Raw genomic sequence first — 26,604 nt, forward strand, 5'->3', positions numbered from 1 at the left:
GAGGTGGGAACAAGCCTTACTCAGCCACCTCTCTGAATATCACCAGACCCCCAGTAGGGGTCAGTCACTATGACTTCCAGGTGCACACACATATATTTTTTAAAAAAACACAAAAAATACCAACCAAAAAAAAGGGTGAAACAAAAAGGCCGAGAATGATAACACTGGAAAACAAAAAGAAATGAAAGAAGGCATATTTGTGTATCCATACTGTTTTCTGAGATTGCAATGACAGCACTGGCATAATCCATTTTATGCCATTATGACTGCAGGTCACACAAGTAGGCTCTTCCATATTCACCCTGCTTTTAGGAGTCTAGCAATGCAATGCAAAGCAGAAGTACACTTTCCCAAGTCCACTAAAGTTAGTGAGCTTGGAACTATATAACTCTGTACAGAATTACACTTTAACTACATTAAAAATGACAAAGGGAACGTTGACTCTTGAAAGCATACACCCTGAAACTCTTGTTGGTCTCTAAGGGGCTACTGGACTCAGCTCTAGCTTGTTATTCCTGTTTGGTCCTTGAATCTGTTAAACATCTTCATTATCTTGTATGCTGACTTGCTGTTGGGGGAATTAAGAGTCCAGGAGCTTGGTGGAGGTGCGACAAAATAGTAAAATTTTGGAAAATGGTAAAATATCTGATAAAAGAAATTGTAGGAATAGATCTGCAGCTTAACCCGGAAAGTTACTTGCTTAATATCTTGCCTGATATAATAAACAAGGATGATAAATGTATTGTGTTATATATCCTCACGTTAAGCAGAATTCTAATAGCGAAAAAATGGAAATCAGATTTACTACCTAAAAAAGAAGAAATAATGGAAAAAATATTAGAAATAGCAGAAATGGACAGATTAAATATGATATTAGCAGAAAGAGACGATAACGTTTATAAGAAAAGATGGTTTAAAGTGTATAAATGGTTTGAAAAAAATGTATAATGAACACTCCGAAACTGATTTGTACAATAAGAAAGTACTTGGATTTCTATTTTTTGTTTGTTTGTTTGTTGGAAAAAGTATAAATAAATTCTAAAAAAAAAAAAAAGAGTCCAGGAGCTTTACCAAGAAATTCCATCCCTGCTCGGCTTGACAAGGGTGGGGGGTAAAACTAGCAAGAACCCCATAGTTTGAGAGAGAGAGAGAGAGAGAGAGAGAGAAAGAAGAAAACAAAAGAACATCCCGGAAAATCTACAGCAACTAAAAAAAGAACTGTTCCAAAGTATCTATGATTTATTAAAAAGAAAACCATACTGCACAATTTTTCAAGCAAGTAGCAATTTCAACATTCATCTTATAGAAGGGAAAAGACAAACCAATACTTATAAACAAATCGTGCACTCATTATTCATTTAGGGATTATTATCTATTTAGGAATGCATTCCGGCCACTCTGGCAAGACCTAACCATGGTGCTGGCAGAGGGCCCTTAGCATCTCAAACACTGGTGTTAATTGCCTTCAGAATCCAGATTAGTGTCAATCAAGAAATCGGATGGTCCTGATGAAACCCAGACCCTTCCCTTTTCTGACCAGAAGACTCTGACTGGGGTCATTGTATTACTAGTTTAAAAACACCCTCCCTGTCAAGGCAGGAGCTTGGAGCCACTGATTTTGGCTTTGAGGCTGGAACTCAGAAATGTAAACAGTTCTTTTAGAGCAGAGTGCAGGGTGCATTGTCAGGCTGAAGAGCCTCCTGCAAAACCTTATGGGACAGAGCCAGACAGAGAGATCTAAGCCAATTCAGGTTGCTGTACAAAACCGTCCCGTCTCACATAATTCTGCCACACTTATTGCTCACCCTCTACCTATATGTATGGACTGGTAATTTCCATTTCATTGTATCTGAAGAAGTGTGTGTGCCCACAAAAGCTTATTCCTTGAATAAAACTTTGTTTAAAGGTGCCACTGGACTCAAACTTTGTTCTTCTTCTTCAGACCAACAAGGCTACAGCCTGTCTCTTTTCATTCAAAGGTTTAAACTCATTAATGCACGAAGGATTATAATAGGCTAGTTTGTGAGAGCAGCCATGCAGCATCAGTCCAATGGTCCCATCTTGCCAGCCTCCTCCTCCTCCCAACGGTGGCCAACCAGATGGTCCCAGAAGAGACATAGATGCTAAAGCCTCCCCCTGTGGTTGCCCCTTCCCAGTACCAGTGTAAACTCTGCAAGCTCCATCTTGCTTCCACTATGATGCCAGCTACTTTTACCGAAACAACAATATCCTTAAAAAATGTGTGTTTGAAAGGAATTTACCAGTGCCCTTAGCCAACTGCTAATAATGCAATGCATCATTTTTTATTAATCCTTTTGTTATGAGCATAATGCCTTAGGCGGCAGACACGGTAGATTTGTCACAGGAAAATGAGACTGTCTGAATTACAAACACAGCTATTATTTTTGCTCTTGCTTTCCAATTACGATATAGACACGTCAAGTGCACTCAGACTGGCCACTGTTGGACAAATGGTATTTCAGGTCCTTTCCTCTCCTGCAATAGATTTTCTTTTCCCATTATATGGCCCTGGCAGAAGCAGTCGTTGTACTGCAGGAGCTGTATTCTTGTGCTTAGATGTGGTTAAAACCCTGGAACATATAGATGAGAAATCTGCATGGCAATCTGCAGACCTCTTAGAAAATCAAACACCTGTCCACGGTCCAACTATGCACTATAATTGTAATGCCTTCCATTGACTGCCTTAATTGATCCATTCAATTGAGGAATAGGTTAATCACAGATTTTAATTGTGGATTCCTGAACCTTTCAATGGCTGGCTGCAAATCGATTTTCAGCTGTCACAAGACTGGTAGAAGCAATCCACATGCCTACCCTTATTCATTTAGTGAGTATGACCCAAAGATCTGCCAGAATCTGAAAAGCACATGGAGATCCACACATTCACAGTTTCTGAGTTCTCAGTGACAGAAGCAGATAAAAGTCAGGAAGTTAAGTAGGTGCCAGGTGACCCTCAAGGACTTGTAGGCAGGCCCAAGTGTGTCATCATCACTGAAAAAGTTGTCTTGGATGCTACCTGCCTCACCTCTATAGGCAGAGACACAGAGAGAAGGGCTTGGGTGAGGAGTTTAATTGATGGGCTGGATAATATGGGAGGAGACATCCTTCTGGTACCACAGCCCCAGCCATGTAGGGCCTTAAAAGTAAGAACCAGCACTTTGAATTGTGCCTGATTGCTGTGAGTATAAAATCAGGAGGGGCTGGGCTATATGTGTGGGGAAGGGCAGGATACAAATCAAATAAATGAAGACATTTCATGAGAATATGGCATGCCCCTTTCAAGCTCTGCTCTGCCTATTTTAGGTTTGCCAGGCTCCCGCCCCCAGGCCACACCCCCGCCACCAATCAGCTGGCCAGTGGGGGGGACTTACTGGCAGCGGGGGAGGCCTATCCCTATGTTTCAGCCATGTTGTTGGCAGCAAATAGAGCCCTAGGCTGTCAGTGCCAGTGACATGCTGACATCACTTCCACTACACGCCAGAAGTAACATCATCATGTTGCCGGCAATGTGGCAATGCTCTGGTATTTCAGCAAAAACTCTATGGTTTTTCCCAAACACCAGAGCACTGCTACATCATTGACAATACTATAACTTCAGTTCTGGTGTGCAGCCTCTGCCAGTAAGTCTCCTGCTGCCATTAAGTCTCCCCCCCACCCCGTTTCTAAGGGGTACCTGGCAACCCTGATGTATAACTACAAGGGCTTAGAGTTTGGGAAACCATCGTAACACTGGGGGTGATTTTTCACCAAAGCTGCCTCGCAGCGCAGCACCGTTTGCCCCAACACAAACATGTCAATTTCACACCCGAGGCTGCGGGGCTGCATTTGACTCGCGGCTTTGCCCAATTTCCTCCGCAGTTTCATGATCCTCAAAAACCAGGATCACGAAACTGCGGAGGAAATCAGGCGAAGCCGCAAGTAAAAATGCAGTCCCGGAGCTTTGGGTCTGAAATTGACATGTTTGTGTCGGGGCAAACGGCGGCTGTGCTGCGAGGCAGCTCTAGTGAGAAATTGCCCTGGCTCTATTCAACCAAAGTTGCCACGGGAGAGGCACGGGAGTCCCGTGGATATTCCGGGTGCAATCTCACCTCAACATCTGGGAAGCGCAGTGCTCCCGTGGCGAACCCATGGCTCCTGCCGAAGGTGTGGAGTTAAAAACTAGTATCTAAGAGGTACTAGTTTCCTGAAACCGCGGGCCAAGGGTTGGTGTCTGATTGCATTCTCAGTGGACTTACGTGGCATCCGGCGCCTGCCAGTGTTCATCTCCGCAGGTTGCACAACAGTGCCCAACAGTGCATGCGCACAAAGAGCGATTGCCAGTGCGATCGCGCGACGCGGCTTCTGTGCTGCGCTGCAGGACACCCATCTGATCGGCATTTCCCCCAACCATGGGACCTCGAGACCGGGACGTGTGCTTGGGCAGCCACAGGTTAGTTTCCTCCAGGGCATTTAGCCATGCCTCCCCCCCGCGATATCCGGCCCGTGTGGCCAGGGCCTATGTGGCTTATTTTAATCATAGTTAATTGTGAAGGCAGAATGTAGCTTTCAGATGATCACAGCATCCACCAGCAAGAAAACAGAACCTGAAACAGTCACTGATCTGCAGGACTACTTCAGTTCTCACTTGGCTCCAACCCACAGCTAGAGAAATATTCTCCCTGCTGCCATTACAGATGCTGCTTCCCAGATGCATTGAGTCCTTCCCGTGGGCATTGCCTTTCTAGCAACTTCCTGTAGACACTGAAGAATGAATAATAACTGAAGTCCACGTTACATTATTCGAAGTTCTTATGGCTGCCATATCACATATGTGTTGGGCTTTCCATGATTCTGAGAAGTGCTGGTCAGTATTCCAACCCTCACCTTGGCACTTTTGCAGAAGAGTTTCAGACTTACTCCCTCCCCTCATCCCAGGCCTTCCAGGACCCCAGCAGGGACTCTAAGCAGCAGTGGAAGGAAAACTTAACAACTTAAGTTTCTCAGTGAAGCAAAGAGCAGCTTTCTGGAGTTATTTGCAAAAATGGCATGGCATGTGTGGTGGAGGTTGAAGCCCCTTCTCCACATGTGCTACAGTTGTGATTGGAATACAGCCCCCACACGCCTAGGAGGCATGAAACTCCCAGCCTTTGTGGGAGACATGAAGACTCTGTATCATGGGAATTGTACAAGCTGATTTCAGAAAGACTTTTGTTTTGTTTTTCCCTATCAAGGCTGTGACTGATATCAGTTGTAATAAATTACTGTTTATTATACATTTTCCTCACCTTTGAAGCAGGCAGAATGTGTTCTTTATATACGGAAACCATCATGCACAGTTACGACTTTATATATGACAGCGGTGAACAGCAGCTAAGCAACTGTGATTTATTGTACTTGCTGAGACGTTACATCTAGGAATGTCGTCAACTGGATTCCTTTTTTGCAGCTTCCAATCGATCTATTCCTCATTATTATTCCATCGACCCACAGAATGTACAACACAAAGTACGTTCTCCTGTCTACTATCGGCACTTCTGCCCCCCCCCATTAACTTAATGCAGAGCTCAATTTACCTGACAAGCAAAGGCTACTGGATCCGCCACCTTCTGAAGTATACATTCAATCTCCTCTGCTGCTGTGTAATATTCAATCCGTGTTGTTGCTTTAATGACTCCCTCACAGTAAACAATTACATTTACAATGCCAGCAGGAAAATCTGATAAAATAGAAATAAAAAAAGGTAAGGAAGGAATGTTAGAGGAACCATTATGGACAACTAGGATTGTCAACCTCCTGTTGGAGCCTGGAGATCTCCCAGTATTACAACTGATCTCCAGAGTACACCAGGATTGCTCTGATTTCCAGAGATCAGTTCGACTGGAGAAAATGGCTGCTTTGGAGAACAGACATTATGGCATTATAGTCCACCGAGATCCACCCACTTCCTAGGCTCCACCCCCAAATCTCCAGGAATTTACCAACCAGGAGTTGGCAACCCTAGCTGCCACACTTCCACCCATCAAATAGGTTTAAGATTCACATTCAGGAAAAATTTGGATCGTTCAAATTATCATATCATCGGATTGTACCTATTTGTTACCTTCCAATACTAAATCATGTACCAAATTAATATGAATAACATTTCCTTTCTAGTGTGCTGAGGGTGTGCCGGACACTGATTCATGGCATGCCCTCCTAAAGGTGGGGAAGCTACTCGGTTGGGTAACCAACTCGGGAAGCAGGCCCTTTCAAGCACTGTCTGACTCACTGAATGGCAGCACTGGACTCTTTGAGGTGCTTCCTGGTTCACCACTGATTGGAGGGACTGGGCTCTTTAAGGAGCCTCTTCCTGCTGTTCAGCAACAACTTCTTGGGAGCAGGGAGGGTGGAGTCCACAATGCCCAGGAAGCTGGCACCGGATTCGTAAGGAGGGAGGAGGAGGAGAAACAAAGAGCATGTGCTGGCTTTGGTTTTAGGCACTCAGGATCAGTGTAAGGGAAGAGGAGGACCTGAGTGTCCCAGAACCTTCTTTGCCTGTGTTTGTGTACTGTATGTGCACCTAAAGCGGCACTTTCATCTGTCATCTCACCAAAGTAACACTGCTTCTATTTGGAAAATCTGCCTTGGAAGCATGCACTGAATTGGAAATTCTGATCATTTTAATATGTTGGAAGTTGACAGTGGATATTCGTACACTGGTATACTTTCATGATGCTCAACATGTACAGCCCCAATAGACACTGCAATATTTGATAAAGTTTCTTTCATTGTGTAGGAATTAAGCACCAAACGAAACTGTGTGTTTTAGAATCTGTCTTTTTAACATTTATTTTTATTTCAGCAACTGTCTTTAATGAAAAAAATGTGATCAATTTTAATTATAAGCTACTCAGGAAGCCCAAAATTGAAATGAAGGATACAAATATATCTTTAAAAAGAAATGTTTTTCTAACAGATATAATTTGAAGATGGACTATTAAACTTTATTGCAAGTGGCTCATTCATTTGACTTGTTGATTAGCGTTGGAGACAAACAACAGGGGAGGCATGTTGCATTCGTGGACTGCCTATAAGCTTCCCAGAAGCATCTGGTTGGCCACTGTTGTGAATAAATTCTGAAAGCTGAATTTTCAGTTCTGCCTGGTAGGATATTCATAATTTCTTAGTATATTGCCAAGCTTTTGGCTTTCTGATATAAACCATGTACATTACTTCCTGTCCTGTTAGGAGGGTCTTATGAATTCTATGGACACTTTCTCCAAAGAAAAACCTTTCAAGAGCCACAGTGATGTCCTTGTAATTCTCTGTCCTCTCTATTACTGTCCAATCAGAAGTCTCCACCATGCTGAATCCTCCATGTGCTAGTTGTGGTTTCGGTCAACCTTATTTTCATCTCAGGTTCCTGATGCTTTGTGGTTTGCTTGATTCCCTCCAGTAGCACAAAGCCTATTCGGTAGTGAGAAGCTGAGTCTGTTTTGCATCTCTGGATGTTAATAATATTTTCTTCTACACATCAAGGTGGGTTGAAGTTCAGTGCTCACTACAATGTGAGCTGGGCATTCCCATTCGGTAGTAATTTTTAGATTGGGAGATGGAATTTCATTAACCAAAAAACACAACCACCACAACCACAACAGCCAGGCCTCTTTCTGATCACAGAGGCCTAATCTCTGCTAAGCAGACGGATACTGCACTGTTTATTGTATACAGCTAAGTCTAACTTGAGAAATGCATCGGTGACCGTTCCTAAATGTAGAAAAGAGCAAGACTCCAGTAGCACCTTAAAGACTAACAAAATTTGTGACAGGGTATGAGCTTTTGTTAGTCACTGCTCACTTCTTTAGAGATTCAGAAGAAGTGAGCAGTGAATCATGAAAGCTCATACACTGTCACAAATTTTGTTAGTCTTCAAGGTGCCACTGGACTCTTGCTCTTTTCTACAGCTACAGAGAGACTAACATCTTGAGCCGTCCCTAAATGGATTAATGAATCTTGGAATAAAAAAAGACTATGAGCTATTTGTGAGGAACCAAATTCGATTCCAGACCAACAAGATTTTGGGGGTATAAGCTTTCTAGAGTCAAAACTCCCTTCACCAGAGACCATGTATCTGAGAAAGAGAGCTTTTGGCTCTTGAAAGCACATATTCTGAAAATCTTTTGGGTCTCTAAGGTGTTACTGGACTGGAATCTACTTCTTGTAAGGAACAAGTAACCCAAACAGATAAGATCAAGGCTGAGAGTTGGCTCATATCTAGAGTCAGTTTCAGGGGTGAAATACATACTGCCATTTTGTAGCCTAGTCCAGGAAGATTATATCATTCTGAATGATTTCTAGATAAATCTAAAATATTTTAGGTGCTATACATAGATAAATTTAACAGGTTATGTCCTTTAGCCTCCCCATCTAAATATAATAGGCTGAAAAGCAAAACAACAACAAATATGTATCCTCCAGAACAGGTGTCCTCAACGTGGTGCCCACAGACACTTTTCCTGTTGCCCACCAAGTGTTTTTAGAAAATGGGCAGGGCCAGGTGGGCCTTTGCCCAACAAAGCTTCTAACTGGCCAATGGAGATTTGATGGGCTGTGCAGATTTTTAAAAAACAATGCTTTGGCAGCCACAGCACAAGGATCTCCACTGTGTGACTAAAGGTAAACCTCAGCAACCCTTCTGTGACTAGCTCGACCTTCTGCAACAGCCATTTTCCAGCAGCCATTTTGTGGCTGGGCCCAATATGCTGTGCTAGAATAAAAAAAATGGCCCACAGGCTCTAAAAGGTTGGGGACCCCTGCTCCGGAACATACACAGGATCGAACCTGACACTTTCTGTATTCAAAATATGTACCCTACCACTGAGTCAAAGTTCTCTGAAATTAAAGGAATAAGAAAGTTTGGAGCTTGGTCTAAAGGGAATTCTTTTGAGTATAATGACTGCCAGCAATTTGGCAACATTAATTCAGTAAATGTTACATGTAAATGGGAAATACTGGTAGCATTTTGAATCTCAATTTTTCCTCATTATTTAGGAAGGAAAGAGCGCACGGAACCAAATTTTTTTTTACTGGATGTGAAGCCCCAAACAATGAAAAATAGTTGATGTTGGTATGAATAACCATGAAATAAACAAGCTGAATGAGGAAGGGGGAAACACCCGTAACATCTCTTTGTAAAACAAGAGAACATCTTGCTGAACTTTGTGCGGTAATAAGAGAATAAGAGCTGTGCACATTTTATAGCAGGAATTGATTGAGAATAGCAATCTGTGACTAATCAATGACATTTTAAAGACTGCCACCTGCCATTTTACCATACAAAAACAACCCAATAAATCCAGTTTCACATAAGTAACAAGCTTTTATGTCTGCGTATTAATGAAATAGCATTCTGCATACAAAATGATCCAGGCATAGTGAAACGCTCCAAAGGGGTATTGGGCTATGACAGAAAGTAAAACTTCCATAAAGCAAGTGATGTCTATTTAAATATGTTAGCACCAGTATGGTGCGTTCTGGTTAGATTGGGATCTGGGAAACCTGTGTTCAAGTCTTCACTCTGCCATGAAGCTCATTGAGTGACCTTGGGCCAGTCACTCTCCCTCAACTTATCCTATATCAAAAGAGAATAAAATCAGAAAGGACTTCAAAATTATCTTACTGAGCGTCTTCATAAACATGACGTTTTGATTCCAGAAGTTTGGCTGAGTCCTGATTCGCTGATTTTCTGTCATGAACTCAATCTCTACTGAGCCACTGGGGACTTCATCTCTCAGAAGAATGAATATTTCTTCAGGGTTCTATGAAGTTAGAATTACAACCATTTAGATGTTCAGACAGAATGACGAAAAATAAAATGACACACAAAAAGATTCTAATGTAAGCTGAAGCTGCTTGATGAGTTACCAGGAGATGATTTTCATTCTGAGACACGGTCATGGAAAGGTGATAGCAGCTCGGTCACGACCAGTGCAATCCTAAGAAGAGTTACCCCATTCTAAACCAACAGACCTAGATAGGTCAACTCTGCTTAGGATTCCACTATAAGGAGAGCTAGATTCGAGTCCCGTAGCACTTGAGAGCCCAACAAGATTTTCAGGGTGTGAGATTTTGAGAGTGAAAGCTTCCTCTGTCAGGGAAAGGACTATGGAAGCTTTGACACTTGAAAGCTTCTACCCTGAAAGCCTTGTTGGTCTCTGGGGCACTACTGGACTCAGATCTAGCTGTTCTATTGCAGACCAACACGACTACTCTCTGACAATATAAAGGTGTGCCTGACAACATGTAACAGGAGTGATAGATTTGCTACAGAGGTGAATTTGATGGTCAGACATGCACTGTGTTCCTACTCAAGGCAGTCCCCAAAAGTCTTTCTCCCATATGTCAGGAACATGAGTGTATCTTCACCGGTTTAACAATCGCAGAGAAAAGAGCACAGAGATGTAAGTTGTAGAGACCATGTCACCAGGGCTGGCCCCAGCTTATTTTGCATCCTAGGCGAGGATACCTTCTGGCTCCCCCCCCCATGCACCCACCATGGCTCGGACCCGTTAATTGGATCTGTACCCCGGACCTCCCGTTCCCCTGGCACCCATGCTCTTAACACTCACTTTTGCTTTTGTACATCTGGCTTCCACCAAGGAAGACTCTGCAAAGAAAGGCACTCGCAGTCGCAAACAACCTCTGCTTCTCACTTGCCTTGACAGTTCCTTGCTGGGGTTGCCATAAGTCAGTTGCAACTTGAGTGTCCTTATGTAATAGCCCCCCTACTTAGATTCTTCTTTGACTCAGCTGAGTGACCCTTCTTTTTTTTTTTTCCATTTTGAGTCCCAAAAGCAGAATTTCCGGTGCTTTTTTAAAAGAACATTTCAGTATTTTTTTGCATTTCATTGTGGACTTTTGTCCAAAAGTCTACAGCTTTCTCACAAGTCCACCACATATGATAAAATGAGCCCTCATGCCTCTTACATTTCCAGCATTTGTTTGACATATTTTGATTCATATTTGCAATCTTCTTAGGTGTCATGTACCACCTATACATCATCTTATAACAATTTTCTTTAACATTAGTACATGTCGAGATCTTAATAGAATTTTTCCACAAATATTCCCAGGTTTCCATAGCCACTTCCTTATTCATATTAATAGCCCATTTTAACATTTGTTCTTTAACAGTTTCATCTTCAGTATACCATTTTAACAACACCTTATACATTTTAGAAATATTTTTTCCTCCTCCACTCTCCCAAACCTTTTCAATTTCATTTTTTTCCTCTCTAAAACCATAGTTTTTTTTGTCAGATCTAAAAAGATCATAAATCTGCATATATTTCAACCACTCATATTCATATTCAATTTCATTCTGCTTTTTCATTACCCACTCTGTTCCCTCTTTTTTAATTAAATCTCTATATGGCAACCAGTCTCTACCTCGCTGTCTTGAGTAAGATATCAACACTTCTACTGGTACAATCCACAATGGTCTTAAGTCACTCTGGTACTTCTTATATCTTGTCCATACCATATACAAAGCTTTTCTCACCAAGTGAAGTTTAAAAAAACTGTCCATTTTTATCTTGTCATACCATAAATATGCATGCCAGCCAAATCTACAATCATGCCCTTCCAACCCCAACAATCTGTCATTTTCAAGCTTCACCCATTGATCCATCCATGTTAGACAAACCGCTTCATAATATAGTCTAAGATTTGGCATTTGTAGACCTCCTCTTTCTTTGGCATCACAAAGTATTTTCATTTTGATCCTTGGTTTCTTGCCTGCCCAAACAAATTTTGACAACTCTTGTTGCCACTTGGCCAACAAATCCGTTTTATGCAGAATTGGTATTGTTTGGAACAGGAACATCAAACGTGGTAGGACATTCATTTTTATAACTGATATTCTTCCCATCAGTGATAAGTTCATTTTATCCCATTTCTTAAAATCTTGAGTCAGCTTAGTCCATAATTTCTCATAATTATTCTTATATAGGTCTATATTTTTTGCCGTTAATTCAATTCCAAGGTATTTTGTTTTTTTAACTACTTCACATTGTACCAGTTCTTGTAGTTCCACTTGTTTTTGTTTGATCATGTTTTTACATATAAGTTTTGTTTTATTCTTATTTACGTAAAAGCCGGCCAATTCTCCAAACTCCTTTATTTTTTGAAAAAGCAATGTCAATTTTTCTGTTGGGTTTTCCACCATAAACATTACATCGTCTGCAAATGCTCGATATTTGTATTGGTGTCCTTTATGTGTCAAGCCCTTTATTTCTTGATCGTACTGTATTTTTTGTAAAAGTATTTCCAATACCCAGATAAATAATAACGGTGATAACGGACAACCTTGCCTTGTTCCTTTCTGTACTTTGAAGTTATCTGTCAGTTCTTTATTCACATTTATTTTAGCTCTTTGTTCAGAATAGATAGCTTCAATACAATTTCTAAAATGTTGTCCCGCTTCAATCTTTTCCATCATCTGGTGCATAAAATTCCAATTAAGATTGTCAAAAGCTTTTTCTGCATCAACAAACAGAAAAGCTACTTCTTTTTCTGGGTGCTTTTCATAATATTCAATTGCGTCCATTACTATTCTTACATTGTCTCTAATCTGCCTTTTGGGTAAAAAGCCCGCTTGATCTTCAGAAATTACCGTTTGTAAATAGTTTTTCACCCTTTCTGCAATAATTTTTGCAAAGATTTTATAATCGTTGTTCAAAAGAGATATTGGCCTGTAGTTCTTTACATTTGTTGAATCTTGTCCTTCCTTTGGAATCAAAGAAATAATTGCTTCTTTCCATGAGTCCGGCACCTTTTTGTTTTCTCTTATTTCGTTGGTTAAAGCTTCCAGGACCGGGGAAATTTCTTCTTTCATCTTTTTGTAGAATTTCGCTGTAAATCCGTCCGGCCCAGGCGCCTTCCCCAACTTTGTCTCTTCTATTGCCTTCATCACTTCTTCTTTTTGAATTGGACCATTTAATAAATCTTTGTATTCCTTACTTATTTTTGGTAGTGGAATCTCCTTTAAATATGTTTTAATCTTCTCAAGATCAACTCTAGTTGTTTGGAATAGTTTAGCATAATACTTGAAGAAACATCTCTTTATTCCATTAGGATCAACGAACTCTTTTCCATCTTCTATTATTTTGGTTATCATTCTTCTCTCTCTTCTAGCCTTAAGTTGCCAAGCTAAGTATTTTCCCGGTTTGTTCGCCCCTTCAAAAGATTTCTGTTGTAACTTCTTTAAATTCCAATACATTTCCTGATTCCAAGTCTCATTCAGTTGTTCCTTCAGCAACTTTAATTCTTTAATAATTTGCTTTTTTCCAGGCTTCTTTTTTAATTCCTTTTCTTTCTGAGCAATTTTTTCTAACACTTCTGTTTGTTTTTGAAGTTTTTCCTTTTTTTGCTTCACGTTTTGCGAGATGAGAATTCCTCTCATCACCGCTTTATAAGCATCCCATACAATCTGTATCGGTGTTTCTTTATTTAAATTTTGTTGAAAGAATTGTTTCGTTTCTTCCTTTAACATCTCAATTACCGTTTTCTTATCCAACAAGTCTTCATTAATCCTCCACAGAAAGGGTTTTTTCCTTTCTGTGGAACTCCATACCACCGGATTGTGATCTGAATTACATCTTGGCAAAATTTCAGTCTTATGTGTTTTCATTGATAATTCTTCAGACATCCAAATCATATCAATTCTGGAAAAAGAGCAATGTCTATTGGAATAAAAAGTAAAGTCTTTCTGCATCGGGTTCCATTTCCTCCAAACATCTTCTAATTTTTCTTGCTTAACTAATTCAAAAAAATTCTTTGGCAATTTTCCGCTGAATTCGTTGTCCTTTTGTGGTTTTCTGTCTAGACGATCTATTGTCCCATTAAAGTCTCCGGCCATAATAACTTGCTCATAAGTCAATTGTTGTAATTGGTCAGTTATATCCTTAAAAAATTTTTCCTTTGCTCCATTGGGTGCGTACACGTTGATCAACAATGTTTTTTTCTGCTGAATCATTAATTCCACACCCACGTATCTGCCATCTATGTCCTTAAAAATTTCTGTAGGTTGTAACTCCTTCTTCACATATGTCACAACTCCTTTTTTCTTGTTTGAGGCCGCAGAACAAAATTCAATTCCAAATAAAGCATTCTTTAAATATTTTATATCCTGTTTTCTAATATGTGTTTCTTGCAAGCATATCACGTTGCATTTCTGTTTCTGTATCCAATGATTGATTCTTTTCCTCTTGTTTGGTGAATTTAATCCATTAACATTCCATGACAACAATTTGTACTCCATTATGCGTTTTATTTTAAAGTTCTCCAAAGACGTCCGCATTGTCCGCCTTAAATTTATAAAAGTCCATCATCGATCTGATCTGAATCCTCCCACCTTGATACGTAAAGGATAAACCTTGTGGAATCTCCCATCTATATCTGATGCTCAAAGCTCTGAGTTTGTCCGCCAAGGATTTATACCTTTTCCTGTCTTGCAGTATTGTTCTTGGGAGTTCTCTCATCACCATAATTTTGTTTCCCTCTATTACAAAAGGGACGTTGAATTGCTTCTTGAATATCTCCTCTGTTATTGATCTTGTTACAAATTGTACAATTACATCCCTTGGTAAATTCTTCTTTTCTGCAATTCTGGAGTTCACTCTATAAATCAAATCAAAGTCTGAGTCCATTGACCCTTCCTCCTCGCCCAGAAAAGCCGTTATCACTTCCATCATTTTTTCTTTTAAGTTCTCATTCTCTGTTTCCTTAATGCCTCTGAATCTCAGATGAGTCTGCATCCTTCTGAACTCCATCATTGTCTCTGATCTTGTAATTTGTTGAGTCAAAGAATCTTGTTTCTCTTCTATTTTTTGTATCTTCTCCTCTGTCTCTGTAGTCTTGGTTGCATTTGCTTGAACATCCTTCTTAACTCCTTCCATTTCTTGCTTGATTGAAGTTATTTCTGTAGTAACCAATTCCTTCAATGCTGTTATGTTCTTCTCTTGGACTTCTTCTAGATGTTTCAGATGAATCTGAGTTTGCTTCTCCAGTTGGTCCCCCAATGTTTTTTCTATCTGCTCCCCCATGGCTTGTATTGCCTCTGTCATTCTCTTCTCCATTGCTTCCATGGAGGCGGATTTCTGGGATTTACTATTCATTTTCCGCTCAACCGCTTAATTCAAATTGACTCCAAACTCAGTTCAGGTAAGCGGCACGTTTTTGTTATCTAGCACGTTCAAAACGGGTTTCGCATTGTTTCTTTTAACTCACAGTTGTTGTCCTTCTTCAAAGAAGTCTGCTGACGAAGAATTTATGCCGGTAATCCGGCTCGATCGGCCACTATAGAGTTGCTTGGCACTTGCCTTCTTCGTGGGAGGAGGTCAAAGCCCAATTCAGCTTCTTCCGAAGCTGGATTACGCCAACCTCACACTCCCTCTAGGGCGCTGCTGCCTGCTTGTCCCCCCCCCTCGCTGGGGAGTGATGCGTTGGGCTGTGTATTGCCCAAACTGTCAAAAGTGGCCGTCGCTCGCTTCGCACGATCGCGAAACGCTTCAGTCCTCCATCTTAGCCAGACCGGAAGCCCTGACCCTTCTGTGCCCAGAGGACTAAGTTCTTTGGTGGAATTGGCGTTTGTATCATCAGAAAGATCATAACATGTTTAAAACTCAGTAGTGTTTGCAGCTGAACCAGGACAGTGGGGGGGGTGCCAGTTTGGTGCCCCTAAGGGCCGACGCACTCTAGGCGAGCGCCTAGTTCGCCTAGTGAGTGAGCCGGCCCTGCATGTCACCATTTCACCCTTGCTTAGCAGTGCAAAAAAGGTGGCTGCAAGATCTACAAGCACTAGATATATTCTACCTTCACTTGTAGGGTCCACAACTTTTGGAGAATGTTTCTCAGGCTTACAGTTCCATCCTGAGTATAGTGCTACCCTTCTAAGTTCACTGAGTTAAAAGCTTATAGACTTTAAAGACTATAACTTTCATTAGGTTGGCACAGTTAATACCTGACATAAATCCATACATAATATAAATCCATTCAATACTTTCCTTTGAGTGTCATATTATATATTCCCTTGCTCAGTATGAAAATGGTGGGTGTTTCCAAATATTTATTTACTGGAAATACTTGTACCCAGTGTTCCCTGTAAGCTGAGTTAGTGTGAGCTAGCTCACAGTTTTTCAGCCTCTACCTCACACATTGTTGTCTTAGCTCAGGAAGGATGGCTCCAGAGCAAACTAATTTATGCAGTAGCCAAATCGCTTGCTCACGACTTTAATGCCAGTAGCTCACAAGACTCCACAGCTTAGAGGGAGCATTGCTTGTACCCCACTTGTCCTTTGAGGCTCAGTGCAGTTTTTATACAATATGCAGATACACCTAAATAACACTGAAATAAGTTTAAAATCAAATCTGCTCAATAAAAGAAACCAGTCATAGGACCTACAATAGAACAGAATCAATGGAAGGCCAGCACTTAAAAGCCAAATGCTCCATGGCCACCAAGTCAAATGTGTCTGTTGGTTTTTTGTTCACACTCTCTCTTGGAAGGAGAAGTCACTTGGAAGCAGGAAAATAATAATATCATTTTAACATAAGCTTTTAAAAAATAACTCATTGCGTCTTACCTCACATGATATCCTTGTGGGTAGCACTAAGACTGCTGGCCTTTCCAGTGTTTCAGGGTCTGTCTCAGTTACTGCACTGTCTTCTATCTTCAAAGCATGTTCTAAATCCAATGACAGTGTATCAAGATCTGCCCAAAACAAAGTTACAACTACTAATTAAAAGCTCTTCTCCTATCCCAAAACAAGTCAGTCCTATATATTCTTTCTTACCCAACACACCATCATACTGTAGTGTGACCTAGAAACTGGAACTGGGATGGAACATCTTCTCCAAAAAAGATGCAAACGTTTGGGGGCTTTAAAAAAACTTTTAAAAATACAGATAACAAAGGAAATCACAGAAATTTATAAAATTATGATCAGTGTGGAGAGATGCTTTATGGTCTGTTATTTTGCTAGGCATTTTTAAGGTATCAAATGTCCAGGTCCCTGATCTCTTCAGTGTAATTCAGGACATTCATATCAACATTTTAGAACAGTATTTCTCAGACTTTAGCAACCCAAGAACCCCTATTTTGATGAAAAACATTAATGGATCCCCCCCGACTTCCTTTCCTCCTTCAGCAGCTCTCACCACATGCCAGAGAAATGCTTTTCAAAGAGTGTGTGGCAAGCCACACATGCCCCTGGGAAGCTTCTGTTCCACTGTATCCACAAAATAACACAAGAAGACCTTTATCACATATACTGTGAAAGCAGGTTTTGAAAAAGCTTTTATTGTGTGTACATGGTCTACAAGGTCAGGTCTCAAAAGGCAGCTGACTCTATACGGCTGGAACTCAAAAAGGCCATGTTCTAGATACTAATTAATGTCACCATAGGTTGGAAGAGTCTTTGCAACAGAGACAGCAAGAAACTTTCTTATTAGTTAATAATTTCTAGACAGAAGCCAGCTGTACAAAGGTGGGAAGAGGCCAGGCAAAACTTTCAGAGTTGCTCATAGAAGTAGAAAAAGACCATAATCACACAACATCTGAACATCTGATATTCAGCTGAAAACCACCATTGGCTATTATTGTCTGTGGATGCAGAGCAGTCTCTCTCTCTCTCTCTCTCTTTCACTCCCACTCTTTCACTTTCACTCTTTCTGTGTGTGCATGAGAGAGGTGAAATCATTTGCACTGGAAAATGGACTTAAAACAGTCAGTCTAGGTCTCCCTCTCTCTTCCTCCTGTTCCAAAGCATCCAAGGCCAGCAGGAGAAAAAATGAGTGCACCACTCTAAGATTTGCCCCAAACTCTATGGTTTAATCATATGGTGTAACCATAGAGTTTAGGGTGAACTCTGACATCATGACACCGCCTCCAGTTATTTTACTGAAAGTAACATCACATGCTGTCCTTGACCCCTCCCTAGTCCTCCTGGCTAGTTGCCAGCTGCACATTAAAACCCCAAGTGAAACCCAGTTGAATTTTATAGAGAGAGAGAAACTATGATGACTGCATTAGAGCGGTATCTCCTTGGTGCTACTCAATCAGTTAAAGTTCCTAAGGCTGAGCAATTGATTCCAAGCAACCAGTCAGCAACATCTTCTGGCTGATTTGTCCCTTCCCCTGAGGTGGAGAGTCCCTGCCCCCATTCCTAGAAAACTAAAAGCGCTGTTTTCATGTTAGCCAACTGTGTTGAGAAGGTTTAGCATCTGGCCTCAGAAAGACTTGTTGAGCCCCAGAAAACATTGTTTTAGATTATTTCCAGTGAGTTTAATCAGATCATTATTAGTTACTCACAGATTATTAACTGAAACATGACCATTTGGCTTCTTAATGATCAACAGTTGAGTTATGTTGTAGTAGTTGTTGTTGTAGTTGTTGTAGTAGTAATCATCAGGGGTCTTGTTGTAGAAAAAGAGCTGCCGGAGCTCATTAGCATAACTCATTAGCATAACTTATTTGCATATGCCACGCCCCCTGACATCACCGGAAGTGACAGAAGGCCACACCCCCTGACATCACCGGAAGTGTGTCAGAAGGCCCGGCTACTTACCCTCCTGCTTCATCCTCATTCCCAAACGGAATGAGGATCGAAGCAGAGGGCGGGGTAAAGAAGGGGGCGGGGCTTCACCACGTGACCGCCCCGCCCCCTAGAGGTTCTCTTCCGGAGCTCCGTACCTGAGAGCTCCCCCCCGACTAGAGCCCTGGTAATCATAACAATAAAGTGGCAATATACTGAATCAGTTCACTGGCCTACCCGGCCCAGTATGGTATACTCTGACTGCAGCAGCTCTCCAGGATCTCAGGTGAGAAAGGCCTTTCCCCAGCACTTCCTACCTAAGATTCTTTAACTGGAGATGTGCTGGACAGTTCTGTTCATTTACATTGAAAAGTAACCTGCAAGACAGGCTCCAGCTACTCCATGAACAGCCAGACAATCTGTCAAGAAACTGGCTTTGTCTCTGCTCACAAATAGTGATGAAAACATGAATAAAACTAGCAGGTGCTCAAGTATCCCTACAGGTGATGCTATTTTTATATGCTTCCTGTTGCAGCTGAGCTGGATGGTGTCTTTAGTAGTAAGAAGGTGTTCCAGCCATATCTCAGCTGGGGTTGGGGGGGGGGAATGCCTATTACAAATGAAGTACCAGGACTTTTCTGGAATCAAATAAATCAGCTTATAGATAAACATACTGTTAGATACGAGACTCAGGCAGCACGTGAACAGTGATTAACAGCTTTATTGAACACGAAGTCAGAAGAACCAGAACGAGACAAATCAATGGAGCAACAGGCTCCTTTTTAAACTGTCCGGACTTGGCAAGCCACGCCCACATGTCAGCTAAGGTCCAATCAAATGCAGTACATAAAGGCCAATCATTTCTCTTCCCTCCAGAACTTCCTTTGTTCTGATAGGTCGGTTTTACAATACCATCTCAGATTCAAGCTCAATACTTTTATTACATTACATTACATACACAACACATACATTAGTTAGCATTTTGAAAGAAGCAAACCATGAAAATGGGATAAAAATGGTGCAGAACAGAACAAAGATTGTGGTTACAATTTTGTTTGTTTTGCTTGCAAAAGATAGATGGGTCACCAGAGTTGTGGCATAATCCTAAAAGCACTTTCTTCAGAGTAAATACCACTGAATAAATTGGGACTTCTGAGTGGAGCTAATTAAGATTGTTTTCATGGACACATTATCACAGTTATTCGATAACACACCTTTAGGATGGTCATAGATACGCAATAAAGCAAAAGCAAATGATAACATTTGTCCTAGAAAAACAGGAATATTCCACACAGTAAGATCTGAAAATACAGGCATCTTGTTTCCAAACACATCTACTGGTGCATATACTTAAAATCAGAATTGTCAAAATTTTGCCTGAAGCAAAAATGGAGGGGATGATTTGGCAGTTCTTGTGTGGGAAACCATCCCAGGAATTTAAAAAGAAGCAAAAGAGACATTATTAAGGGCTAAACTAATGCAGGAGATCCATTATCAGGATTTCCATGTTTTTCACCCACCTTCAAGATGTATTCTCCAAAGAACACGTCACAGAATTTCTCTGTTTTGCCCTCAGCAATCCTGTGTGTGAGTAGCACTTTGAATAATGGCGGCCTAGCCACATGCCCTCTCTTGTACAATTCCAGGATCTGAATTCATTAGCGGTATCTAATGATGCTGCGACTGCGTTCTGCGGTGGAAACTAAATAGAGAAATCTACAGTCCAGTTCCCTTGAGTATTAAAGATAATGCCTGCTAAGATTATAGTGGCTCAAGCGCCATCTGAGGCTGCTGTCTTTGACAAGTTTTTGACAAATACCTACTGCTATACTTCATGCCCAAAGAATTAATCTCAAATTGTACTTTATATCTTGGTAATCAAATATTAGCCCAGTCTCCATTATATACATTTAGTAATTCACTTAATTGGGTACCGTGCTGATGCCTTGGGTTTTATTTCAGCCACTCTCCTTAATTCATAATACTCAGTAGCTTCATTTCAGCCTATCCTACGCAAAATCATTTGGACGGCGTTATGACTTTCAGCCCTCCATTATCAAATGAATTGATGGAATGACTCTGAAATTGCATTTCCATGAATAAACACAGCATTTGTAATGAACATTCTGCCCATTGTCACTGAGTCAGAAACCAACATAGCTGTGAAAGAAAGAAAACGTTATCTTGCAGTGTATCCAAGATGAAGGATTCTACCCTTTCAATACAGCTCACCAGTTATGAGCAGTTTGTGGTGGGAATTTCGTGAAGGGAGTATGTATCTCTTATATATTAGCCCTTTTCATATGCTACAGTAGCAGGTACCAGGAGCCTGCCAACTACATATAATGGGAGTGCATGCCACCTGCAATACTTCTAATACTCATGGTCACTATGTTCAGTGAATGGAACAATGTGGGTATTCACCATGTGCACACAGGTTTACACAAATCCATGAAGCCGCCCTATACTGAATCAGACACTTGGTCCATCAAAGTCAGTATTGACTGGGACCTGTGTTTTGTCCATTGTGTGACACAGACTGTTGGACTGGATGGGCCATTGGCCTGATCCAACATGGCTTTTCTTATGTCTATTCAGATTGGCAGCAGCTCTCCAGGGTCTCAGGTAGAAATAATTCACATCATCTACTATGCCAGGGATTGAACCTGGTACCTTCTACATGCCAAGCAGAGGCTCTACAGCTGAACTACACAGTCCCTCCCCTGTATACATGAACTAACCAGTGGATTTTCCAGGCTTTGTGTCCATATGTACTAAGGGTGTAGACATATATTATGTTGTTCCTGTTCTCACAAAATGGAAGCCTTGTGTATTGGGAGAATCAGTGGTGGTGTACGCTCCTGTTATGCACCATTGGCTCCTGGTACACCATTGGCTCCTGTGATTTTAACATCTGAAAAGGGCTGTTTTGAGACTTCAAAGTAGGGATGTGGGTAACTCCTCTCTCCTTCTTTCCTCGAAATGTCTCCTAAATGTGAACCCTTACATTTGTCTCAGAATTGACAGATCTCCCTCTAAAAGGGACAGATCTCCCTCTAAAAGGGCGGTGGGGCCATGATTCTGGTCAGGACCGCAGCGGGATGGGAGGAGAGGCTCCTGCCTTTCACATGTCATCTTCCCAACCTGGAAAAAGTGCCAGGGGCGTTATGTGCCCCACTGAGCATTTGCTCATGCAAACATCAGTGCATATGCAGCTGCCTGATATGGCAAATAACAGCTCCCAGCACCATTTTGGGTTAGGGAAATGGTGCAGCTGGCACTGTGGTCCTAATGAGAATTGGGGCTCTGCAACATTTTAGAGGGAGTTCTCCAGGGGAATGGCAGGTGTTGTATGGATGCCAGCCACTGTGGAGAATACACAACAAACATCATGTCTACTTTTGTCTACTTTGGACAATTTTAGTGCAGTCTAGGTTGAACAATGTAAAGCTGAATGTGCACAGCTAAAATCAGTAGAAATACACCCCTAAAACCCATGCCTTCCACACTAGTGGTGATGGGTCTTGAATTGCTGTTTTAGAAACTAGCTCTGAAGCTCCAGTGCATTAATGTAATAACCCACATTCCCAAACTGTATGAACAATGAATTGTTAAAAGTTGGGCTTTCTTTCTAACAGTCCCTGGAAGCAGTTGGATATTAAATCGGGAGTTCTCTCACTGATAAGAGAAAATGTTCATCAAGATCCTTAAAAGGCAACAGTTACCAAAGTTCTGCAATATGTTAAATACATCTTGATTTAACAGATTAACTGATTAAAAAGAGGGGTGGGGAAAGCATTAGCTAGTGGGCAACCCTTATGATCATGATTAATATACACTTGCAAGGAATATATGTGAAGTGTATATCCGCTTCGCAATCCATTGGTGTGCCTTTATGCTGGCTGCATCTATGAGCCATATATATGTTCAACTGCAATGATGCATATTAAATAGAAATATCAATAAACAATTTGCATATCCTCACAGACATTTATGTATTGCATCTCTATCTTAATGATGTGCTATGAACTTGTTCTAACTCACTGCAAAAATAAAATAAAAATGGAGTGGGAAAACCAGGAAGGAAATTGCATGTGAAATAGTGTAAAAGTTGGCCAGTTTGGTGCAGTGGTTAGGAGCGCAGACACTAATCTAGGAGAACTGGGTTTGATTCCCCACTCCTTCACATGCAGCTGTTGATGTGACCTTTGGTCAATTACAAGTTGTTTCAGAGCTGTTCTCTCACCAGCAGTTCTCAAAAGGGCTCTCTCAGCCCCACCTACCTCACAGGGTGCCTGTTGTGAGGAGGGGAAGGGAAAGGAGATTGTAAGATGCTCTGAGACTCCTTCAGGTAGTGAAGGGTGGGGTATAAATCCAATCTCTTCTTCTTCTAAACATAGAAAATAGATAACACAATGGGCTGAATTAAGTCCATCAAAATCTTAACAAGAATATGCCAACAAATATGGAAAACTAAACAATGGCCCACAGACCGTAAGGGCCATTGTTTTGACTGCAACCAAGAAATCAGAAGGAGATTGAGACTGGGGAGGGCAGCCATAAAGGAGCTAGAAGAGATTCTTAAGGGTAAGGATGTGTCGCTGGCAACCAAGATCAAGATAATTCATACCATAGCATCCCCCATTACTATGAATGGGTGTGAAAGTTGGAACATGAAGAAAACTGACAGGAAGACAGTGAATTAATTTGAAATGTAGTGTCGGAGGAGAGTTTTACGAGTACCATTGACAACCAAAAAGGCAAATAAATTGGTTCTAGAGCAGCCATTAAATTAAAAGACGCCTGCTCCTTGGGAGGAAAGCGATGGCGAACCTAAATAGCATGATAAAAAGTAGAGACATCTCCCTGCCAACAAAAGTCCGCATGGTCCAAGCAATGGTATTCCCAGTAGTCATGTATGGCTGCGAGAGTTGGACTATAAGGAAGGCCGAGCGCCGAAGAATAGATTCTTTTGAACTGTGGTGCTGGAGAAGACTCTTGAGAGTCCCTTGGACTGCAAGAAGAACAAATCAGTCAATCCTAAAAGAAATCAACCCTGACTGTTCCTTGGAAGGCCAGATAATGAAACTGAAGCTCAAATACTTTGGCCACCAAATGAGAAGGGAGCACTCACTGGAGAAGACCCTGATGCTGGGAAAGATTGAAGGTCAAAGAAGATGGGGACGGCAAAAGATGAGATGGTTGGACAGTGTCATCGACGCAACGAACATGAAATTGAGCCAACTTCAGAGGACGGCGGAAGACAGGAGGGCCTGGTGGGAGCTGGTCCATGGGGTCGCAAAGAGTCGGACTCGACTGTGCGACTGAACAACAACAAAGAGCAAATCTATCCTGAATTCTCCCTAGAAGCTAAAATGACTGAACTGAGGCTATTGTACTTTGATCACATTATGAGAAGACAAGAGTCACTGGAAAAGACAATAATGCTAGGAGGAGCTGAAGCAGCAGGAAAAAAGAAAGACCCAATAAGAGATGGATTGACTCAATCATGTAAGCTACGGCCCTCCATTTGCAAGACCTGAGCAAGGTTGCTAACAATAGGACATTTTGGAGGTCAGTAATTCATAGGGTCGCCACAAGTTGGAAGGGACTTCTCACATGCCCACACACATACATAGAAAAGATGGTGAAAAATTCTCCAACATTTCAATTTTGGATTCTTTGCTCCATAACCAAACAGATTTCACTCCACTTAAAGATCAAGAATGCTGTTACAAAACATAAGTAAATACACAGGAATATCTGTGAGTGGTTAAACACCCTATGAAGAGCACTTTAGCTTTTGAAGCACTCAGCTGTGCTATATATCCATATGGCGATGTAAAATTACATATTGGATGATTCTCACATTATTCATTGGAATTGGGCCCGATAAATCTCCATCACTGTGATTAGCATTCCATCACTGGGTTTTTTCTCATCACTCCCAGGCCTTAATAAATCAATCATTTTCACTTTGGTGTGTAACATATATTTCCCCAAAGGATCCCAGAGATCCTATTGGGTTTTTTTCTTCCCATTTTCAAACTTTCATGCTGACCTTTTTCCTCAGGGCCTTGCACAATTCACTTTTGTCTGCCACTCTGCATTGACTGCTGGCTCTGGTGCACTCCCTTGCCCCCGTCTCTCTTGGCTTTACTGGATATATTATTTGCTTTCTTGCCATTTGTCTTGTCAGGGGCTTGTGCTGTTCTCTCCAGAACTGATGCTTCATATTTGTCATTCAGGTGTTATAAGCTGGATGCAGTCTCCTTCCATGCCTGAGCCATGTAGTCATCAGTGGGCTCTCCTTGTGCCACCTTCTTCTTCAGTTATATGTACTGAAATGTGTCTATGCTAAAGAGGTGTGCTTTCAATTCTTACCTAAATGTCAGAGTTTTCCTTCAGTGCCATCACTGGGTCTCTACGAAGAGCTGTTCTAGTCAGAGTCATGATTACCTCAGATCCCAAGTATTCTTGAGAACTAGTACTCTGAAGTGGTTAAGAGCCTATCAAGATGTGATGGGGGTCTCAGGGGTTCACCCCAGGCATGTGCCACCATTTTTAAAAAGTGAGTTCCCACTTGGGAACTCCTTTAAACTTTGCCGGAAGGGCCCAATTCTGTCAGGACGACAGCTGTTTTCCCTCCCTGAAATAGTTCCAGGGGCATTATTTGCCCTCACACACACCAGTGCCATTCTGTGGATGAAAAGCAGTGTGTGTGGGGGGACATGATCCCTTCCTCTCACCATGGTGGTCCCAACCAGAATTGGATTTCTGCAGCTAAGTTTAGAGGTATTCTTGGGTGGAAACTCACTTTTAAAATTGCCAGCATGTGTCAGGCTCACTATGCATTTTATAGCTCGCCTGCCAGAGAGAAAGGAGGAGGGAGAGAGGGGTGTGAAAACCGAAATGCTTTCGCTTTCCTAAATGCTTTGATGTGCCAGACACTGTGTCGCAGAGACCTGTTGTTCTGCTTTATATCTGTAGAGAGGTACCTGCTTAGTGAGGGGGTAGTTGACTGTTATTTCTGGCAGGCAAATGCTGTGGGATGATTGGGTCCTGATCTTTACTGCCTTTGCTTGAACACAATATATCTGCAGTCTTTGCACTCTCATCTTCAGTTCTAACAAGGCTAGTGTCCACTATGGTATCTTTCAATGTCTCAATAAACTTAACTTGCTTCTAAGTGAATGGTGTTGAGAACTGATTGAACCAGGATTCTGACAGCATGTATCTAGGACTAACTCGGGGATGCCTGTCACATCTAGATGGGCCCTACGAGTAGATATACACATGAAACAAAATGAAGTAGTAAGGGGCAGAATGGACAAGACCACTTCAAACTGTGGAAGGAGGATGACAGTTTCGAATGTTTCCTACTTAAAAAAAAATCTTCCTGGAAGTAGAAAACTAGCACAGCATAGAGAGATTTGGGCTAGAGACTTTGTCTTGGATGTACTGGTTTCCTACTGGCAGGGAGCTCTTGATGGAAGGCATTCAAAAATAGTACCTCACACATGCAGCCTGAAGTCAAATACTCCTCTCCATAACCTCATTCTTTCCTGCATGCGTAGATTAGATTTAAGAAACTAAGGGCCAAACTAGCTGACGCTGCATCCTCAAGTCTGCCCAGGAGATGTAGTGCCATATTCGAGGGTTTTAAAAAAACTTTTCAAAATACAGTGAGGGTCTGATCCTTCTGGGGACTGTGGTATGGAGGGAGAAGGAGCTCGTGTCCCCTATGCTGTTTTTAAGGGCCCAAACAGCCATTTTGGTTCCTGAAAACTGCATGGGGGGAGAGAGGATCCCCTCATATCTCCACATCACAGTCTCCAGCAGGATCAGGCTTCCATGGCTTTTAAAAAAGTTAAAAAAACAAACTCTAAAATGGCACCATGTCTTTCTGGCAGACTTGGGAATGTAGAATCATCTTGTTTGGCCCTGAACTATGCACTAGCATATCTCAAATTTAAATCTGGCTTTTGCCAGGAGCTTACCATCTATCCTATTTCTTTCCCTCCCACCCTTC

General features: G+C 41.5%; 1 protein-coding gene across 1 annotated transcript in view; it reads right to left on the reverse strand.

The window, feature by feature from the left end:
* BANK1 (B-cell scaffold protein with ankyrin repeats 1) overlaps positions 1–26,604 on the reverse strand; it is a 240,865-nt gene that overhangs the window by 169,275 nt on the left and 44,986 nt on the right. The window contains exons 4-6 of the mRNA XM_015405768.1: positions 16,623–16,740; positions 9,659–9,797; positions 5,574–5,716 (exon numbers count right to left, since the gene is read on the reverse strand). Coding sequence (XP_015261254.1) covers positions 5,574–5,716; positions 9,659–9,797; positions 16,623–16,740 — 400 coding nt within the window. The remainder of the gene's footprint in view (positions 1–5,573; positions 5,717–9,658; positions 9,798–16,622; positions 16,741–26,604) is intronic.

The sequence above is a fragment of the Gekko japonicus genome, unplaced genomic scaffold, assembly GCF_001447785.1.
Source record: "Gekko japonicus isolate JY-2015 unplaced genomic scaffold, Gekko_japonicus_V1.1 scaffold81, whole genome shotgun sequence".
In the NCBI taxonomy this organism is placed as follows: Eukaryota; Metazoa; Chordata; class Lepidosauria; order Squamata; family Gekkonidae; genus Gekko; species Gekko japonicus.